The 20,717-nt window shown below is 48.6% G+C and overlaps 2 protein-coding genes across 2 annotated transcripts in view; one reads left to right on the forward strand and one right to left on the reverse strand.

Moving 5' to 3' along the window:
• Positions 1-7,146, forward strand: part of ADAM19 (ADAM metallopeptidase domain 19) — a gene marked incomplete at its 5' end in the record, with an annotated part of 32,749 nt that extends 25,603 nt beyond the window's left edge. The window contains 8 exons of the mRNA XM_082490145.1: positions 29-233; positions 814-894; positions 2,003-2,111; positions 2,214-2,349; positions 2,578-2,644; positions 3,198-3,413; positions 6,181-6,327; positions 6,988-7,146. Coding sequence (XP_082346271.1) covers positions 29-233; positions 814-894; positions 2,003-2,111; positions 2,214-2,349; positions 2,578-2,644; positions 3,198-3,413; positions 6,181-6,327; positions 6,988-7,062 — 1,036 coding nt within the window. The 3' untranslated portion in view covers positions 7,063-7,146. The remainder of the gene's footprint in view (positions 1-28; positions 234-813; positions 895-2,002; positions 2,112-2,213; positions 2,350-2,577; positions 2,645-3,197; positions 3,414-6,180; positions 6,328-6,987) is intronic.
• A 4,330-nt stretch (positions 7,147-11,476) lies between these two features.
• Positions 11,477-19,383, reverse strand: NIPAL4 (NIPA like domain containing 4; the record flags this gene model as incomplete). Its single annotated transcript, XM_082489717.1, has 6 exons — positions 11,477-12,081; positions 12,180-12,340; positions 13,442-13,532; positions 14,582-14,638; positions 17,362-17,610; positions 19,347-19,383. The coding sequence occupies 6 exons, from the start codon at positions 19,381-19,383 to the stop codon at positions 11,477-11,479; spliced, it is 1,200 nt and encodes a 399-aa protein (XP_082345843.1).
• Positions 19,384-20,717: the final 1,334 nt, after the last annotated feature.

Consider the following 20,717-nt stretch of genomic DNA (forward strand, 5'->3'; position numbering starts at 1 on the left):
ATCACTTTAGTCTTTTCTTTGAAATCAGAGATGCTAAATGTGGGAAGATCCAGTGCCAGAGCTCTGCTTCCAAACCTCTGCAGTCCAATGCGGTGGCCATAGACACAACTATCCGCACGCAGAGGACACAGCTGAGGTGCCGAGGGACCCATGTGTACGGATCTGACAGTGAAGAAAATGACATGCTGGATCCTGGCTTGGTGTTGACGGGAACAAAATGTGGGAGCCATCATGTAAGTACTGTCCTGCCTGTAACGACTTGGGGGGAGGTTCAGGGTATCACTTTTTCATCTGGAAATTGCTGTGTGGTTATCAAGCCATTCATTTCTTACTTTTAGTGCCTTTCTAGGGGATTTTTATATTTGTTAGAAAAATAGTTTCTTAGAGGCTTCTGAGAAGCAATGGAAGAATGCACACCAAAGGCCGTACCTTAAGTCTTTGCCACGTGAAGTCCAGGGCCAGTGCTAAATTTGGGATTTGCTAGTTGGTTGAGGTTGTCCTGCTTGGAGGTGAGACACACAATTAGAAATCAAGACACCTGCAAGCTCTTCAGAGACTTGCTCCATGGGCACGGCCAAGCTGTCAACTTCCGAGCGACCGCTTCTCTCTCTGATGTGCGTTAGCTGGGATTTAGGGTAGCGATTAAATATTTGCTTGGGAACCAGGCTAACTTCATGGTGTGTTGTTCTGCCCAGGGTGTTACTGGTACTGCCGAGGTGTCTGGGGCCCTGCAAGTCACAAAATAACACAAGGCAGTAATATGGTATATAACCCGAAGAGCTAACACTGAGATTTTGGGTCCTTTCTCTGCAGGTTTGCTTTGAGGGACGCTGCCAGGACACATCTATCGTCTTTGATTCTGAAAGCTGTAGCAAGAAGTGCCACGGGCATGGGGTGGGTGTCTGCCTTTTCGTCTCCAGTTCAGACTGAAGCAGGATGGGCTGCCATTCATCTGTGGATGGTTGTTCAGCTCAGTTCTGATACCACGCTTAGGTTTGCTCCAGGCTTCGGCTTCTTGATTATTAATTTGCACATTCCTTTCGTGTTTGATGCATTTTCTGGTCCGTGAGTGTCCCTTTGACATATTTAAGGAGATATACGGGAGGGATATGAATTCCAATGAATGAAAAGCCAGAAGGGGCAATTTTACACAAAAATCTTCTGGGCCCAGTTTAGATTGAATCAAAAAAAATCAGACTTACTGAAGGAAAAACATAGTAGAAAGTCATGTTTAGAGCAGTTTATCCTAAACTGTGCTCTGCTGTGCCCCCAGGGGGTGGAAAGAAAAGGCTGATGAGAATTTTTTTCTCTCTTTTGTAAATGTTTCTGGCACAAAACATCAGCATCTCTCCATCCCTATGGTCCAGTTAGGCAATGGAGAGGAGTGACAAGTACAGCAGCATGCAGCAGCGTGTGCCTCCCTGAGCAGCTTGGGAGGCCCCAGGATGTACCTGACAGGGAGAGGGACTCACCCGGCTCCTTCATTCCCAGTCTGGTTCCTCTCTGATGGTCTGTGAAGCTGTAGGAAGTGCTTGTCAGCTATTCCACGGAATCAAATTAAACACTACAATTAGCACAGGACATCCCTGACCAGAGGGATCAGACCCCCCTCCTGGGGCTGCCTGGATGATAAAATAAATAGCAACGGACCAAGCAATAAACCTAAACAATAAGAAATCTTCACTGGATGGAATGAAAGACTCGTGTCCTTCAGTTTGGAGATAAAACCAATAGAAAGGAATTTTAAAATGCTGCTTTCCTCCTGAATCCAGGTTAGTGACACCTCAGCTGAAGAACCCTTGTCTTTTGGAGAAAGAGAGAATTTCTGAGGAAATAAAAGGCACTTCCACTCCCTGAAAAGAAAGTGTTTCCAGGCACTTCACTCCCCATTATGCCAATAAGAGTTTCTGCTGTAGTGTTTTATCCAACAAGGGCTTAATTTTTTTTAGCTTGCATATTCTTGAGGAGCTGGCACTAAAGTCCCCGAGTATTCCTGTTCCAGGTCTGCAATAACAACAAGAACTGCCACTGCAACCATGGGTGGGCCCCCCCGTTTTGCAACAAGCAGGGGAGGGGAGGAAGCTTGGACAGTGGCCCCCCCATGCCCGAAGGTGAGTGGGACCAACTCTACTATGATGGCACTTCAGAAGGACTCGAGTTAGATTGGGAGCAGAGAGTTTCCCATTTGACTAACTCTACTTTCTTGCCCTCAGGCCCTTCAGCGGTCGTCATAACTCTCGCAGTCCTGGCTCCCATTCTCCTTCTCGTTGGAATCATGTTTTTATTCTATTATCTGAAATGCTGGAATAAGTTTGCCATCTGTTCTCTAAAGAAGACCCCACAGTTCAGGTAAACTGTCAGTGCTGTGCCTTGTCTACTTGCATCCACACCTTTTCAGTGTCGGAACAGAAGAGAAATTGCAAGGCCTGTGGGAATATAACTAAATGGGTTTACTGGTACAGTCAGTATTTGCTTTTAATTTTTTCACTTCAGTTAAAATATAATGGAAAATACAGCAAAGAAAAATGAGAAAAACGTATCAAGGAAATAACACTCTCTTCTTTCTCTCATTGTCAGTGACGCCGCTGGAAACGGGCACGCAAACCCTGCCTTCAAGTTGAAAACCCCCCAGGAGCAGAGGAAGGTAGGGGCAAGGTCACCTTCCACCTCCCCAGGGAGAGATGCAGCCACCCTGAGATGGGGGATGTGGTTCCCTCTCCCACTGCAATTAGGGATTGGATTTATCAAAGGATGGGAAAAACAGATAGACGTCACCCATGGCTGAAATCAGTGGGAGCTGAACGTAGTATCTGTTTCCAGCTATTTCCTTAAAGGCAAGAGCTGGGATTTGACCAGGCCTGTGTGGCCGCTTGTCTCTCCTGTTAGATCCTCTTCTGTCACACTCTCCTCTCAAAACAGTAGAAATTGCAAACCCTGGGTTTATTTGCAAGCATCAGTTGTAACACTAATGCCTGAGTTACTCTGTTCTCGATTCCCATTTCTGCCTTATGACCCCAAATTGTCTCAGTCTGTCTAATCAATGCCTACTTGACACAACACATACCGGTGTTGCGGGCAATGTTGCCTACTGTGTGGCTCATAGACCTCATGTAGATCCTCAAAAGTGTAGCAGAGAGTAAAAAGATGGTTTGATATGGAAATACCTCACTCCGGGAATTTGTGGGTCTTCTGCACAGGTGATTGGCTTCCCTGAAATTCCACCAAAACCTCCTACCCAGCAAGCTCCAGGGCTCCAAATAAACACCCAGCAGCCACCCGCCTTCTCCACTGGCCACAGCTGTGGCGTGGGACAGCCCCCCAGGCCAGCGCAGCCAGCACCTGCAAAGGACGGTTCCCGGCGGACACCCCCGAGCAGACCAGCGCCTCCTGCTCCCAAACCCCCCGTCTCTCAGGTATGGAGTCCTTCCACTGTGCGGGAGATGTGGATGATGAGGGGTTTGTTCTGAGTGAGGCCGGTGAAGCCTCTTTAGCACGGGGGGGACGTAGAAGTTGCCGTGCTCACTGGCTCTTGTTCCATCTCACCGCAGGACAGTTACTGGTGGTCCTCCTTGTTTTGTAGCGTAGCTGACAATGACTGGGCTGGATGCTAGCTCACACAGTTATTCTTCATTCAGGTCTCCTGATACCTCTGACCTGGCTGGAGTCGGGTAGCCTGGATCAAAAAACAGCATTCTCTTTACCAAAGTCATCTTAGCTGGAGAAGAGAAGGCTCTGAGAAGACCTTATAGCCCTTTCCAGTCCCTAAAGAGGGCCTACAGGAAAGATGGGGAGGGACTCTTTATCAGGGAGTTTAGTGATAGGATGAGGGTTAAAGGTTTTAAACTGAAAGAGGGGAGATTTAGATTGGATATTAGGAAGAAATTCTTTACTCTGAGGGTGGTGAGACACTGCAACAGGTTGCCCAGGGAAGCTGTGGCTGCCCCATCCCTCGAGACGTTCAAGGCCAGGTTGGACAGGGATTTGAGCAACCTGGTCTACTGGAAGGTGGGACATAGATGATCTTTAAGGGACCTTGCAACTCAAACCATTCTATGATTCTATGATCTGAACATTTTTTTAGCTGCAAATCAAATAGATAATTTGCCAGGAAAGAAAGGACCGTACAGATTTTTCTCTAAGCAAGTCTAGCATAGCTCCTCTTACCATTTGCATGTATTTTATCTCCTGGGAACAAGCACTTCTGAGATTACCAGTCAGTGATAAGTCTGAGGTTCAGTACTGAGTACAGGATCTCCATTCCTTGGGATGATCCCCCAGGTATATTGCATTTGGCCATCCTGGACTAAAGCCTCGGGAGCCTCAGACAAATTTTGATGTGAAGCAGAAATGGGACCTTTAGCATGTTGGATAGGAAATGTTAGACTTAACCCAGACTGACCCCACCCTATGTGAGCATCCTAGCCATGAGGTTATTTTGAGGGTTATAAGGAAAGGGTATTGATTTACTTCTTTTGCTGGCAATTGTGTTCTAAGCTTGGTACAGACCCCACATTTTTATGGAAAAGATGGCAAACCACTCAGACTGACTTAAAGCCATTTTACCACAATATTTCCCCACTAGCTTTATTAGGTTAGGGCCAGCAAAGAAGCAAAGGGCTCAGTTACAGGGGATAGCAGGAGGCTGCCTCCCAGGCAGTTTCTCTCTGAAGGATATAGAGGAAAGCAAACCCAAAATATTTTAGCGAATGGGATTTGTTTCTAGCTCCATTGTTTCCTGTGAACAGACGGTGCTTCAGCAGGAAAGAAAACTGAAACAAAAGCAGGAAGCTGACTGTAGTCAATAAGGAATAGGTATCCTTCCCAGCTGGTTGTTGACAAATTCCCCACAATCTCCATTGTGTTCCCTCCCCAATGCATCCACTCTCTTTATGTCAGTCAGACCTATTAGATGGGATACTTTTCCAAAGATTTCCAAAAGAAACCTTCCCATTGCTGGGTTGGAGGAGAGCCGCAAGATGTAGAAGGTAATAATTAATTTGTTTGCTAGTGTCAGTGTCCTTCCTAGACGTTTGCAGTCTCTGCCAGATTTGCTCTCTCGCTATTCCTGCGGGACCCCTTTGGACCCGGCGGTCGGGGGGATTTAGTCTGCCTTGTCCTTCCTGCAGTCACAGGGCAAGCTCCTTGGAGAGCAATAAATCCCCAAGCATCGGCTGATGCAGCCGTCAAGCATCGCGTTTATGCATAGTCTAAGGAGACTGCAGGGATTTTGGGTGCCCTCCAAGTTGCGAGTGCAGCTGTGTTTATTAAATCAACACCTGTAAGCCAGCGACAGCGCAGAGACTAAGCAACAACAGGCAGTTAGTTCTTGTGTGGGTAACTTCTCCCCAGGGGCGTGCTTTACACTGAAATTCATTAGACAAATGGAAAATGTAATGCTCTGAGTATCCTATTAGGGACAGCTGTGTGCACAAACAAAGTAATAACCGCTGGTAGGTGGGTGCAGGGCTGCGTGTGTATGGGCACATGTATATACACGTATATAGGGTTTCCAGGCATTCTATGGGCAATCATGTAGTGAGTGTATGGGTGTGAAACTTGCTCCCAACCTCAAGTGCATCAATAATGGGGCTAATTAAAAGGCTCTGGAATATAGCTTCCCTATTGCAAAATTCAAGGCTCAAAACTTCTGGGTCCTTTAGTAGCGAGAATCCGACGTGCTTTCAGCCTGCAGCTCCGTTTAGGAGGCAGAGGGAGGTAACCTCTTACCCCGTTTGGTTGTCCTCAGTTTGAAGCCAGCTGCCCGGCAGCCTGAAGCCAGTCTTCCTGAAACTCGATAGGTGAAAAGCTCTACGTGTTGAAAAACGCTAATCACTTGCATAATATGATAAGTAATAGCAGCGGCCACCTGCGCTCCCTCCTTGCCTCAGAGAGGGAGAGGTCTTTGCGAGCCTTGTTTATCTGTATCCCTTCAGTCCTTTGTCTCAGGCAGGGATGCTACAGGCTGAGTTGTGTTGGGTCCTCCTGCCCAGTCTGTAAGGTTTCTCCTGTTTCTCATCATGCAGCCATTAGGTTGTAATATCTCTGGGGCTAACTCCCGACCAGAGACATACCGGATCTACTCTCTCAGACTTACAAAAAAAAATTTAAAAATATTATCTCTGTTTTCAGGCCAGGCATCTCTCCGGGCCGAGAATTGAAAACTGTTTCTTTCTTGTGTAGGATATTTCTCGGCCCCGGCCACCCCAAAGAGCTTTGCCAGCTAATCCTGTCCCAGCCAAACCCAGAGCCTGGCCGGGGAGTGGTCCCACCATCTTGCTGCCTCCTGCGCACCCCAGAACCCCGGGACGACTCCAGCCCACGGCAGAGGTAGGCACTGAGTGCAGGGATGGGAAGCACAGCAGTGTACCATCACCACCGCAGAATAAAACTACTCTGAAGGGAGTAACCTTGCTATCATATGGGAAAACACCTTCATGCACAACCCCGATGGGTGGAAACGGGGTTGGTTGTCTTTATGGCAGGGGCCTCTGTTTTTACCTGTTGCTTATTAAGCATTTACTAGGTTAAGCAAAACAGTTAATTCAGTCCTCCTTGAGGGCCCCAGTAAGGAACAGAAACCCGTCCCACCTCTCTAGCCATGGCTAAGGAGATGCTTTCTCTGCAGGGATTGCTTCCCAAAAGTGTCCTTGATAAGGACAATCAATAAGTGGAGTTGCTGAGCTCAGCTCCCTGCAAGCTGGACCCCTTAACACGAAACACCTCCACTCCACACACCAGAGGTGCTGTCTCCAGCCACATCCTCGAGGCCAGCTGTAAAAAGTGGAAAAAACTGCATGAACTTCATTGTGTCACTGATAGAGAGCAGGAGAGTTTCCTATGTGATGCATTAGGGTGGGAGCGCGTGTGAATGGAGACAGGATTCCCCCGGCCTGCTCTAACATCAGCTTCAGGAGAGGGAGAGGGCAGCGTCTGCTCTTTCACCAGGGCTCACCCCTTGCTCTTTTCCCCGTTCTCCATCTCGCCTAGAATACTGGTGCTGGGACAGCAGGAGCAGCGAACCTCTTGAAAGTGGGGCAGCCGGGCTCCCGTGGGCACTCATGAACCAACTGTTCCCAGCTGGCTCTGACCTTCACAGGGTGCAGCCTGGATGGCCTTCTTCACCCAAAAAACTGTTCACAGCCACAGACAGTGTCTCGGTTCCTCTCCTCTCGCCTCACCTGTTTCCTGCGTGACTCAACGAGCTGCAGTCAGGCTTGGCAGGAGTGCCCCCAGGAATTGCGCCGGTACATGCCAAGCTGAACTCAGCCCTCTCTGCTGATAGCCTTTTCCATATAGGGATGACTCGTTTATACGGTATTTAAATATTATTGTGCAATATCCAATGCAGGGATGGGGTGATGGGGGCTTCACATGTTTTTAATCAGTTATTTAAGTGTTACCAGGGAGATCAAGCTGTGAGTGCAGGTGCTGGCCCTGATGGGCTTTCATGTAAGACCCAGCCCTGTTGGCTTCCTCAGCCCACCCACGCAGGAGCATACGTTGGTGCTATACAGAAACCGCTGCCTCTTGGGAGAGCAGAAGGCAGCCGTTGATAACTTTCTTCAGCATATTCTCGGTTTACAGTGGGTGGAAAGCCGGACCACAACAGGGAGCAACCCACGGAAATAGTCCTGGTTAAAATAATTTGTGGGTCAGTGTATTTTGATTGGTTTTAATAGAGTGGATTAACTTTTTTCCCCGTATAACCATCTTCAGCAAGAGCGTTGTGACCTGTCTCTCCTCCAGCACTCGCTTGTCTTGCCCCGGTGCTGTAAGACCTGACAGCATCCCCAGCGTGGCCCGTGCACTCTCATCCGTGTCATTGGGACACAGTCAAGGTACGACAGGGAAACTCTGCGGCCAAGGTGCAGAGCAAATGGCCAGAAGGAAGCTCAGCAAAAGGCAGCGCTGAAACCTCCTCTCCAGCATACGGTACCGTGGATAATCAGTAGACACTTTTGCATGTGTCTCCTCAGGCTTCGGTCTGCGCTGGGCAGTAATTTGGCGTGGGCTGCCTGCTCCCCATACCAATGAGAAACCTACCTTAAAATTGCCCAGGTGGTGAAACAGCAGAAACATTAATGCAACACATGGTGCTTTTGTAGGGCAGCTCATTTACTCCGTTTTTTTTTCTCCAGGACGTGGCTGGAGAGAGCTGTCTGTGTGCACTTTAAGCAGCTGATGGTTCTGACCCTGAGGACCCTCCCTTATGAATTTGTTGTTGTTTTTATTTTTACTCCTGGTAGTTTGGGCTTTTGTACGTTTTTTCTCAGGATTTTAAATTAAGACCTTTTGTTATGCCAAATTGTTTCTTTTTTTTTTTTCCCTTGACATTATTTCCAAGGAGAACACAGGGAATTCTGGAGCTATGGTTACAACAGTTCTGTTGTGTCTGATTTATTACGGACAAATCCTCAAACAGTGCGATTGCTGCTGCACATGTGAGAAACTGTATTATTGGCATAAAGAAAAAGTCTTTTCTGGTGGTTCTCTTTCCCTAAGCTCTACTGGTTGGGAAAAAAACCCAAACAGATAAACCCTAAGCACTCATTTAATTTGTAGTTATATGTAGCAGTGTATCCGTAGGATGACTTAAACCACGCTAGTTTTCACAACTTTGCTACCTCTTTCTCCACAAGAAAACAGTACACAGGGTATGCCTTGAATTTCTGGTTGATTATTCTTTATCTTGATAATTTTGGACTTTTTCTTACCTTCTATATGCCTGGAAAACAGACCAACCTAAAATACTTCTCTCCGAAATGAGGGATGACAAGTGAAAGACATCAGCTTTCTAATCTTTATATGTCTTTTTCAACAGTTGGATTATATTGCATATAAACAACAGTGGAGCAGTAAACTGGGCACATACTGTACATACACTGTCATAGTACAGATTCAACCACAAGAACTTGATCTTACATCTGAGCCCTCGCTGAAGACAACAGTGTGCTTTTGCTACAACCCCTGATCTTTACCTAATAGCCACCAAAAATCACTAATATTTTCACTGCATTTCATGTAAACATGGGATCAATCTTTTAAAAAATTCCCCTGGACACACAGAGCTCAGAGAAAAACTAAAGGTGCCCAAACCCTCATGGAAAACTTCATTGCTGGAATGTCATAAAGTCTCCAAAAGGTACTTTTAAGGAAGTCCTTTTAAATTTTCATGTGTGTGCAAGTTGAGTGAATAAGAATAGGGGAACTGCAGGAGGAGTACAAGGTAGTAAAATACATTTTTTTTGAAAGACAATGTTACTTGGGAGAACGTATACCAAAATACATCTCACTTTCTCCTGTGTCAACATATTAATGGTTTACAATAATGCTCTCTGTGCATCTATGCAAATACTTGAAGAATGCAATTCATTGTGCCTTTTGCCTAGTTTTAATAAATTTGTCAGTTGTCATAAACAAATATTCTGTCACTGTGCACTATTTTGGTTCCAATCTTCATTTTATATGTGGCATTTGTCCAGAGGTGGCAGGATATCTGGAGGAATGGCTTTTATGAAATGCAGTTCTAGGCAGTGAGAAGGATGAGTCCCGTTTACAATCTATTTCTAAAATAAAATGCATAAAGCGTTATACCAATTAGGATGCCAAAAACAAAGCTGAAGCGAATTACTGGGATTATTTTCTGCTACCAAAGGAGGGCGCTGCTGTTTTACTCTCTGCCCCAGATGCTCTTTCTGCTGTGCTCCGCTGTCCTTCAGCCTGTTTATACTTTACGGCTACACCAATAAGATCAGAGAAATCTTTAAAAACGTTCAGATCCACCTGCAAGAGGGTTTTTCTTTCTTTCTTTTTTTTTTTTTTTAGAAAAAGCCTTTATTTCCCTTTCCACATTCCAAAAAAAAAGTACTGAAATGTTAGCAAAATAAGAGATTGAATATTCCTCTTCCCCCCAACCCCAAGTTGCATTTGCTCAGCGATGCCCAGACCCAGGTACCATCAGCTCAGCATCTCAGACAGCATCAGTGTGTGCCGTGGTCCAGGGCTAACCCAGCCAGAGCTGCCTCTGGACCGAGCCAGCTTGGTAAAACCGCCTCAGGCTTTGCTGCTCTCGGTTTGGGATTTGCTGTGAGCAAATGGGCTCCAGTCTCCCTGTGCTGTAAGACCTAGCAGCAAGATGGGAGAAACTTTTAACTGCAGTGACACCTTCCTTTTTCACCTTCTAGCTCAAAATGTTATTTCTCCCATCCCTTCGTCCTTACCACTGATAGAAATCCAAGGGGGTTTTGAAGGTGAGCTGTGAGCAAGAGCCCAGGTAACATCCATACTATAATTAGAGAGATGGAGAGGGGTGAATGGGACCGCTCTGGGATGAACTCCATCCCTGTAGCTCTGCAGAGCATCACCCACTTAAACCTGTTTGGCTTTTAACATGCAGCTCATACCTCCCTCTAAACAACAACAACAAAGTTTTGGGCTTAAATGACAGCAGGACAGGACATGGGCTTCAAAGAGTCAAGACCTTCAAGGTCAAGATGTTTGCTAAGAAAAAAACCCTTAAAACTTACATCTGCTCGCTCTTTTGGGCTGAAAAGGTTTTCACAGACCACAAAGTCTTGAAGATGGTGGTGGTGTTTCTCCTGACACACCTGCCAGAGGTTCTCAGCCTCAGCTGGGGCTGCCCCTTGCTTGAGTGAGGTCTGGATAAGCCCCAGCGGCTTCACCAACCAGATCAACATGGCCTGGGCACCATAGCTGCTAAGGAAAAAAAAAAAACAAACCAACCAAACAAAAACCCACATAAAACTAATTAACACTGTGCTGCAGCGAAACTCTTGCACTTCACAAAAAAAAACCCCAAAAGCTGAAAAAAAGAGTTCTCTGCCATGCTCCTGTAAAAACACTTCACAGCTTGGGTCCCACCGCTGAGCCTCAGTGAGGGCCTATTCCAAAATACGCCGTGGTTTCCCAGCCCATATTTGCAGAGTAAGTAATTAAACATGGACGAGCAGAGTCTGAAGAGCAGGTGTGCACCATTCAGTCCTTGTCTCTCACCTCCATTTGAGATACTGGTGTGTATTTCAGAGTTCATGCAAGCGTCTAGAAAGGAAAAAAAAAAGACAAAAATCACTAATCAATGACTCAATCGGGGCCTGAAAATAAACGCATCAATGGCCACCCTGGGGAAGGAGTAAACAAGAGTAAACATTAGCCCTGCCAAGAAGAAATGGGAAGGGGCCTCAGAGAGGAGCTTTGTCCCAGGAGTACCATATTTCAAGAGGAGTTTCATTTTCAGTGGCTGTATGTATTAAAGCTCAGTGAGGATTAAACATACCCGTTGCTGCCACACCATCACAAAGATCCAATCCAAAAGCCCAGAGAAAAATTTGGCTTGACCCTACCAAGCTTTGGATAAGGCAATGCTGGTTTTATTTTTTTGCTTTTCCTTCTTTAAATTGCTCAATAGCATATGGAATAGTGACATCAACCCAACCCCCAGACCCTCGCAAATAACACACTAGGTGTAGATCATGAATACTTTGGGTTTATCCTCTGGGGCGATGCTGGCGTTGTCCACCTCTATCAGGATATTCTTGTCATCTCGGGTGACTGGTGCTTGCTGTCCACTCTGGAGGACTTGTGGTAGGTTCCCTAAGCTGACGTCCATGTCTTTGAAGGCATGGAGTAAAAACACTCCCAAAATGATGGTGAGGAAGCCACAAACTGTCCCAATGATGTCCACTACGGTCATGGTGACCCACTCCTTAAAAAGGATGATGGAAGTTGTGATGACGATGGTGGTGAACAGCACGTAGTAAATGGGAAACACCAAAGAGGTGTTGAAAATGTCTAAAGACTTATTGAGGTAGTTAATTTGTGTCGTGATGGATGCCACCAGCGTGATGACTAGGATCCACGTCAATGGGTGCTGCAGCACAGGCTGGCCAGCAAAGAAGCCCTTGATGGCAATACCCAGGCCCTTGACTGAGGACACGGAGAAGGCACCAATAACGGAGCAGATGGTGAGGTAGATGAGGATGTTGCTCTGGCCATAGCGGGGTGCGAGGTAGAAGATCAGGAGGAAGCAGACAGCCAAGAGGATTGCAGCATAAGCGAGGAAACCTGGAAGAGGGAGAGAAGTAACTCAAAACTGAGTGGCGGGCATGGGGAGCAGTCTGCACTGCCCAGCCCCGGGAGAGAAAACACGACCTCCTGCGTACCTGGCTCTTTCAGCTTAGAAGACATTTCATCCAGAGTGGTGACCTCCTCATCCTCTGGGGCATGTATCACCATCACGGTGCTGCCCACGAGGCTGAGCATGCAGCCCAGCTTCCCCAGCAGGTTGAGCCGCTCTCCAAGCAAATATGAAGACAGGATAGCACTGCAAGGGACAGAAAAACGTCAGCTAGTGCTTTAAGAAAGTCCTTTAAAGAAGGAACAGTAGCAAGAATAAGGTAAAGAATGCCTTCAGGTAACACAAGGACACAAATTTGGAGTGAATTTGTTGGATGCCAGTGTGTTAACACACAATCACATTGCATCTACTGACAACTGAAGCTGCAGAGACGCAGGTGTGATCTATAGATCACAGCTCATGTATCAGCAAGGTGAAAAAATGCTGAATGTGTTAGCACATCCTCAGAAATATTTTCAGGGTCTACAGACTCACTCATGAGCTGTTGGGCATTAAGAAGCCTTTAGTGCCCAAGCAAATGAATTCAAGAACAAGTGTAACAGAGAAAAAAACTCCAACCTAGCAACAAAAGATTCACATTAGTTTTAACTAAATCATCAGAACTCTGAAGGTACTGGGGCTGTAGATGTATCTGCAAAGGTATCTAGTTGTTGGCCATAAAAATTTGGGGCAAGACACTAGAGAAGTCCTAACTCTCAGCTTGCTTATGCATTTCACATTAACAGTCCTTCTATAAACCCTTCAGTACCTGGAGTCATGTACTTTGATATGAATCTCATTTTTAAAAATTAAAGAAAAAAAAGTAAAATAGGGTTTCAGCCCTTTTGGCAATAGGCAAAAGTATAAAACCACATCAGAGCACCCTAAAAGCTAGAAAGTAAAGGCAAATGAAAGACAGTTTAAAAACAAGCCTGATTTTTAGACCCTTTTATATTCAAAACAAAAACACAACAAAACACAACAAACAACCTTGACTTGACTAAAGAGCTGGATTAAGGAAGGAAGTAACACTGACATTTGCAATAATTTAACTTGAAGTGTACGTGGCTGCTATTCACATGCAGCATCTCCAGAAGGGCATCCTACTTAATTCAGTGGTTTCCAAATGATCCCCCAAAAGGACAACAACTGTTAGAGCATTTTTTTTTAGAAAACACTGAGACGTTTTTTTTTTCCTTTAGGCAGAATAAATCATATTAGCATCACTTCAAGTCTTTCTATCTTGCAAGACAAACGGGTAAAAGAAAAAAAAAAAAGGCAAATTTCTCCCATAGACATATAAATCACCTTATGAGCACGCTCAGAGCCCCCAGAGGCGTGACAATAGTTGCAGGAGCAAAGGCATAGGCGGCAAAGTTGGCAGCTTCCCCTCCACCCACTAAACAAACACAAGAAAAATAAATAGCGGTGAGTTTCAGTATACTTTTTGCGTTTTCTCCCGTGGGCTTGCAAACCAGTAAGATGTCAGATAGAAAGTGGGTTTTATTATGGGGGTTTCATGCTGCTGCTAAACAGGGCCAGACAGTGGGTGAAAAATCTATTACAAATTAATGCAAGCAGAGAGGCGTCCCTGGAGCCCTGCACCCACGCGGAGAAGGTCCGGGGGCGCCCGGGCTGGGCCATGTCACAGCTGCCCATAGGAACTCATTAAGCCCCCCCCCCCCCCCCCCGTAGCCCAGTCCGGCAGCTGCAGCGTGTTTGGGTGATTAATGAGGGGGTGGGCTGTTGTGGGAGCTGCTGGCAGTCTGCTCCTCGCCTCCAGAGTGTCTCCTCGGGGCTGTGGTGTCCCTTTCTGGCTGAGCTGTCCTTGTCCCTTGAGCAGTGAGTACTTTGCGCTTGCTTATGTGTTGCGCAGCAGGAGCTGCGAGGGCAGAGCGTGGTGGGGGCACCTTGAGCTGCTGCTGCAGCCAGAGCCCGTGAAAGAGGGCTCCGAAACACCCTCTGCTGCTCCTTGCACAGCTGTGAGTCCAATTTGAGAAGACACTGTAACGTTGCAGCGTGAAGAGAAGGATTTAAGGCTTCCTCTAAGGCAAGGCAAGTTTTGCTGAAGAAGGGGGCTGCTACCGACACCTCGCTCTTTGCTGTGTGCTGCGGCGGTACCCTCGCCCGCCGCCCCCGGCACGCACGGGAGGCTGTTCGCCCCGTGCCTGGGACGCAGGCAGAGCAGCCAGCTGCCTTATTAAAACCTGGCTTTTCATGAACGGGTAAAACTGAACTAGCAAGTCCTACCAGCCCTGCAGGAGGGCGGCGAGGGAGATCCTGTGCGGCTCGCGGCCTCCGCTCTCCTTGAGGTACCTCTGCTGATGATGGGGGAACTTGCCAGAAGGAAGGCTTTAAGCCACCAGATGCTGGGCTTGCTCCACACCCGATTCACAGGGACAGATCCTGGAAAAGCTGCAAACCCAGGGAAAAACAGCTTCTACTTACTGGTTAACAAGCCAGCCCACCAGAGCCAGTCCTTTAGGTAGCCGTGGCCTCCATCTCCTGGGGAAGCAAAGCACACAGGAGTTAACAACCATGTTCTTTGGAGTAAAGGATGAGAAACATCCCTTTGGAGAGGGATAAATTGCAATGGGAAGAGTGTAACAAAGAAAACAGCCTGGAAGGACAGAATATGCAGGCGTGCCATCCTACGTGGAGTTACGCTGAGTCAAGGGATTAGCAGGAGATGGCACTCAGGGCTGGACAATGCAAATGCAGTAAAAGCAGTTGTTTAATCCTGAGTGGCAACGGGAATGGCACCCCTGTCCCAAAACCACAGAGGTTATCGGCCCGGGGTGCAGCATGGAGCCTGGGACTGCCCTTCACCCCCAAGAGCTGTGGTCATCCTTGCTGGTTCATCAGGGTGCATCGGCCCCTAAACCCAGCAATCAACACCCCAGCTGAGGTCCCATGGACTGGTCACGCTTTGTCTTGCATCTGCCACTTGCCTGTTGGCTACGGGGCACTCCTGGAGAGGAGGGATGAAGGATGGCAGGGGCGGCTCTGTGCTGGGTGTCCTCCAACCCCGAGGCTGCTCCATGGGACACTGCCACCCTGCCTCCTGCCTGCGGGGACCCTGCGCCTCACCTCGCATTGCACCGGCTCGCTGAGGAGTCTCGCACACGGGCACTAAGGTAAGGCAATGAGTTTTTCCAAACGCAGTTCAAGTGCGGGTTATAGCTATGAAAGATGAAGGGAAGGGGAAAAAAATGGTTGGTTGCTCTGTGCGAGCGTGTGGTGCTTCAGTTGGTGTTGCTGTATGGCCATGGTGAAGGCTTCCTGCGTCCTGTCCCCGAAGCTCTCCGCTCCTTCTGTACGCGGCTTTGTGCGTCAATAAGAGCAAGAGTGGGGTCATGGGGCTGCGCTGGTATCACGGGGCCTCAGCCCGAACTGCCAGCAGTCCTCACGTTAGCTTTATGTGGAGTTGTGTGACTGAGCGTTTCTGGTGAAAAAGGATTCTTGGCATCGGGACAACTCAATGAGAGAAATTGTGCACGTAAATGAGGAAGAACGGACATACTGTGTGGGGAACTAGTCCAACTCTGGTGGTAACCCACAGGCTGTTGGACGTAAGGAGCTCGAGCCTGCTGACACTGGTTTTACCGGCTCAGAGGACGCCTGTGTTTTTGCTAAGTCTGGCCTGGCCTGAGCTGTCAGTTATAGCAGCGTTCGACCTGCCTTGGAGAGAAGCGATGCGCTCAGATAGCAGGGGTGAAACGTTGGGACCCAGAGATTGAAGGGCGAGATAAGGAAGGGGGGAATGAAGAGGCAGATGGGAATTTGCTGGCATTTAGCCTCTTCAGGTTCCTCAAGTTCACAAACGCTCAAGTTCAAATGTTATGCTTGGGTATTCCTTAGAAATTGCTGGCTTGTTTTGGTTTATGTTTGGCTGTGTCTTTTTTTCCCTCAAGAACTCTTTTTGTCAGCTGTGGTTTTCGGTCATTAATCTCTAATTCCTGGTTAAACATCCTGAAAAATAGGGAGGGGTTTGCCCTTGTTTTACTCGCTCGGCTCTGTTCTGGGAGGAGTTCAGGGACAAGAGAGACATTTTCTACAATTGAAACAATACTGATATTTCGTTGTGCAAATATAAGGCAAAAAGTAAACCCGCGTGAGTTCAGCAGTTGCGTCCAGCGAGCCTAATGGCGGGGGATGGAGACGGACTCGAGACTGGACTATGGCTCAGGTGCTGTTGGCCGCTCTGGTGCTCACCTGCTGGTTGACTCCGGACAGTCACTTTATCATTCCGTGCCTTTGTGCCCTCATATGGGGACACGGTACAATGGGGACAGCGATACTGACTTCCTTTGTAAAATGATTTAAGAATTGTTCCTAGGCCAGAACTGGGAAGCAGTAGTATTTTAACTATCATTTTGTTTTGTAGTTATGCAAGTAGGTCAGCTGCCAGGTAGGACCTGCGCTGCTGCTAGAGCCAATGTTTGTAACGCTCGTGGGATGTGTCCAATTCTGCTGTAGGCAGTGCTCCTCCACTGTTTCCCATCCATATATACATGCACAGAAACACATGCCTCGCCCTAAGAGCTTGGTGCTGGAGGAAAGTTATCTACATGTTGTTGAGCAACATACCTCAGAAGTATCCTTTCTGCAAACCACAAGCAGAGTTCAAACAGATCGCAGGCGTACAGTCCTGCAGTAATAAATGGCTCTTGCTAGTGCAATTAAAGCACATGGGGGCCACGTCCTTGTCTCGGTGTCTCGGTGGCAAAGCTGCCCAGTGCGTCAATAAGAGCAAGAGTGGGGTCGTGGAGCTGTGCTGTTCTGCTCTGGTCTGTGGCACGGGGATGACTTGCACCTTTGAGCCAAGGGGCCCATTTCAAAGAGCTTACAACACTCTGCTTCCTCCTGGCTTTGCGCTTTCCCATGCAAAAGCTGTGATGGGCATGTATTGTTGTTCTGGTGGGTGCACATCTGATCACGCAGTGCATGTGACTTGCTAGTTGCGGTGCAAGGCAGGGGAATGCTGCTTTTAGCTGAGCCCTTCTCTGTAAATCACCTCCTCAGCTCCAGCACAGCACTGCTCTCTGAATCTCACACACAAACACGCAGAAAAGGTCTGTCTTACATTGCTGATGGAAGGCTGATGTGTACCCGGAGGTGTTCCCTTGCCGTATGAGCGCTGGAGTTTGGGTGATGTATGTGGTTCTGGGAACAGCTGGACCTCCTCCCCCCTGTCCGTGTCCCCCCCCCCCCCGCCCAAGCCTTACCTGCCCTGGTGCCTCCCTTCTCCACTAGCCGTAGCAGCCCCTTCTTCTTGAGAATGACACTGCTTCCGATGAGGAAGCTGGAGAAGACAGCCAAGCCCAGGCCAATGTAGAATCCATAATTGCTTTCCAGCTGAGTTATCCAGAAGATATCCAAAGTCCCATTGTCCTGGACGGAGTCAGCTGGGTCAGCATCATTGATGACCCGGCACACAACGCGGTGGGAAAGGCACGAAAGGGTGACCAGAGACCCTGTGACAACACCATGGAGATAAAACAGCAAATTACTGATACAACTATCAACAGGGCCTCTCTTGCTCTTTGGAATCATTCAGATGTCCCTCTGAACAGCCACCTGTGCTGTCACCCTAACAGCGCATACCCACCAGCTCTCACAAACTCAGGACACCTCTTTACTCACACGTGGAAACAGCAAAGTGTTGAGCGACAGATTTATGGAGTGCAGTTCAAGCGGGTTGTTGAATGTGGCTGCCAGTCTGCACACTGAATTGGAAGGCCACAAGGACCACTATAATAATGTAATTTGAATTTCCAAGTACCTATGCCAGAGTCTCTCCATCAAACTCCAATGTTACGAGTTTGAACTATGCCTTATCAACACTCAGCCTTGTTGATTCAAAGGCTGTGGTGCTTTCCAGCCAACTAATCCTTGCATCTGCCAGCTCGGCTGTAGGTTACAGCTTTGGGTTTGATGTGGAGCAATGCCAGTGCTTTGTAACTGCATCTGTCCCAGCAATGCGTACCCAGCAGTGCCACGGCATCGCTCGTAAGACAACAGGCTCGTCCTGAACTAAAGTTTCATCTATGTGTTGCCTCTACTGTTTTGTGGTTTTATTCTACGTATTCACAGAGATCCTGAGTGCTCGTGAAGCACACCCAGTCCTGCCAGTGTGGAAGGACCGAAAGCAGGCACAGTTTTCTGCTGTTAACACCAAAAGCACTAAGCCCCCTGGTCTGTAGCCAAGGTGTGTCGGGGTGTGTGGGTGGGAAAACTGCTGAGTTTCTTCCTACCCTCACGCTCCTACCACACCCAGCACATCTTTCTATTGCACATCTTTCTATTGCAGTCTTCATTCCGAGTGTAGTAAAGACAGCGTGACTGCAACTATGGGGAACAGAACAGCCAGGTGGAGTGTCACAAAAGTCCCTTTGTAGTAAAAGACTTTAATTTTCTGCCTGAACTCACATAGGGAATTAAGGAGCAAGTATTTGCGTCTCTGCAAGCGGCGGTACACAACAGCTAAACTGCTCACAGCGTTGCTGGCAGCCTGGGCATGGGTCCCACCTTCTTCCTGAACCAAGAGACTGGCATGGATCTTTGGCACCTGCACCCTATGTCCCCTGCATATGTAGCTAAGGATTTGGATACGAACTGGATACAAACTTTTTTTTTTAATGGAAAAAAATCCGGTGAGTTTCCAAAGGTTACCTAACAGGTTTCTTTTCTAATGGAAAAACCATCCTTGATTGTAGAAATATTTCCTGGGGGCCAGGGGGCCCGTCTTATCTCCTGGGCTGAGTAAAAGTCTCCGCAATGTGCTACTGGGCACAAGCCTAAGGTAGTGGGATGAGGTGATTACCGACTGGACTAGGCAATCTTTAAAGGGGGGAAAAAAAACCCAAAAGCCAACTTCTCCTTAGCTGCTGTAAGGCTGACACAGCGCAGCGCTCGCCGCCGGCAGAGCAGGCGGAGTGTGGCTTGCGGATTAAAGGAGTTTTCCCGTTCCTGTAAGGACCTCAAAAGAAGGAAAAGAACCCCCAAACCAAGAAAAACAGAGCAGTGCCCGAGTACGGCCCCAAAGCCGAGGGGGGATATAAGGCCGGGGTGCAGCGGGCTCAGCCCCCCCCTCCCCGCGGACCCTCCCGCCGCTCCCCGCGGCACAGGGCTGAGCCCCGGGGCTCGTCCCGCTCCCCCCGCGCTGCTGGACCGGCCCGGCCCGGGGGGAAGGGGGGTTGGGGGAACCCACCGTTGCTGCAGCTGCTGTTCGTTTCCAGCGGCTCCATTTCCTTTGTCCTCCGGAGGGCTCAGAGCATCCCGGCGCCGCGGGCAGGAGCCGCTGCTGGCGGGACTGGGCAGGGCTGGGCCGGGCTGCCAGCGCACCTTCCCGGCCGGCTCCTCCTCCGGGACGGGGCTGGCCCCTCGCTGGGCTCCGGGCACCGGCAGCAGACGCCCCTGCGAGCCCCCGGCTCGGGTGTGAGCCTTTGCCCCCCATTATGTCCCCTGCCCGCTCGGGGCTGGAGGGGCTGAGGTGGGTAGGGGTGGGTTCGTCCTTATGGGGGAGAGCAGCAGGTGGGGTCAACAGCCCTGGGACGGGGCTCCTCTGGCTTAGCCAAGAGAGGGGTTTCTCCTCTGGAGCGGGGTTTCTTACTGCGGCGGTTGGGAGGCAGGTGGGACGGGGAGAAGGGGCTATGGAAGCAGGAGGCTGCGCTCCTGGTTAGATGGGGAGCGAGCCCAGCTGGCGCTGGCTGAGCTGCGGGGTGCTGGGCGGACGCGGGTTGTGCACGCTGCAAAGCCGGGGACTTCATACCTGTGCAGGGGGCAGAGGAACAGAAATTAAAAGTAAACAAGAGAAATTAAGTCCTGAGCGGTGTTTGTACTCCTGAAGATATCTCCTCTTACTAAAAGAGACGGTAACAGCAGTTAATATCGCAACGAAACACATCAGAAAGTGACTTGTTGCTTGAGGCATTGGTGTTTATTATTCTCCAGTTAGTCCTATGGCTGTGTGCTGTAAGTTGCAGGACTGAAGGGCAAGGCTGGGAAACACACAGATGTCTAGGGAAGATGGATATATCCTAATGGAAGTGTGGGGTTCCCTGCATCATGGACTCTCTGGGCAAAGGCACATTCCCTGCTGAAGGTCAGGCCAAATTTCCCTAATGATCCTTCCCAACTTTTGAGTTGTAGCGGGAAAGGCCAGGCTGCCAGCAAACGTGTATTTGAAAAAGAAATATCAACAAAAGACGAGTGTCTAATGACAAGGACATTCCTGTGCAGTAAAGTGTTGTGTAGCACAAGATCAGAAGTCCAGAACACAATTTCACCATCAGCAGCTGTGATTTAAAACTTAGCTGCCTCCATTCTGAATCCCAGTCCTGAGGAAGTGAGCGCCCACCCATGGGGTCCTTCATCGCTTAGACTCATTTTATACCCTTTTATTTTGTGACTATTCAGTCGGCAGGCCTTATTGGGGCCCCATGGTTCGGCCCATACTATGGGGGCTGTAACTCCCCCATCAACTCCCCATCCCACTGCAGCCGAAGCCTCTCTTGCTACTATTAGCGTGTGAACATTTTGGAGCGTGTTGCACACCAGTGTGTTTTGCCTCCATCCCCAC

The sequence above is a fragment of the Vanellus vanellus genome (assembly GCF_965231255.1).
Source record: "Vanellus vanellus genome assembly, chromosome: 13".
Taxonomy (NCBI): domain Eukaryota; kingdom Metazoa; phylum Chordata; class Aves; order Charadriiformes; family Charadriidae; genus Vanellus; species Vanellus vanellus.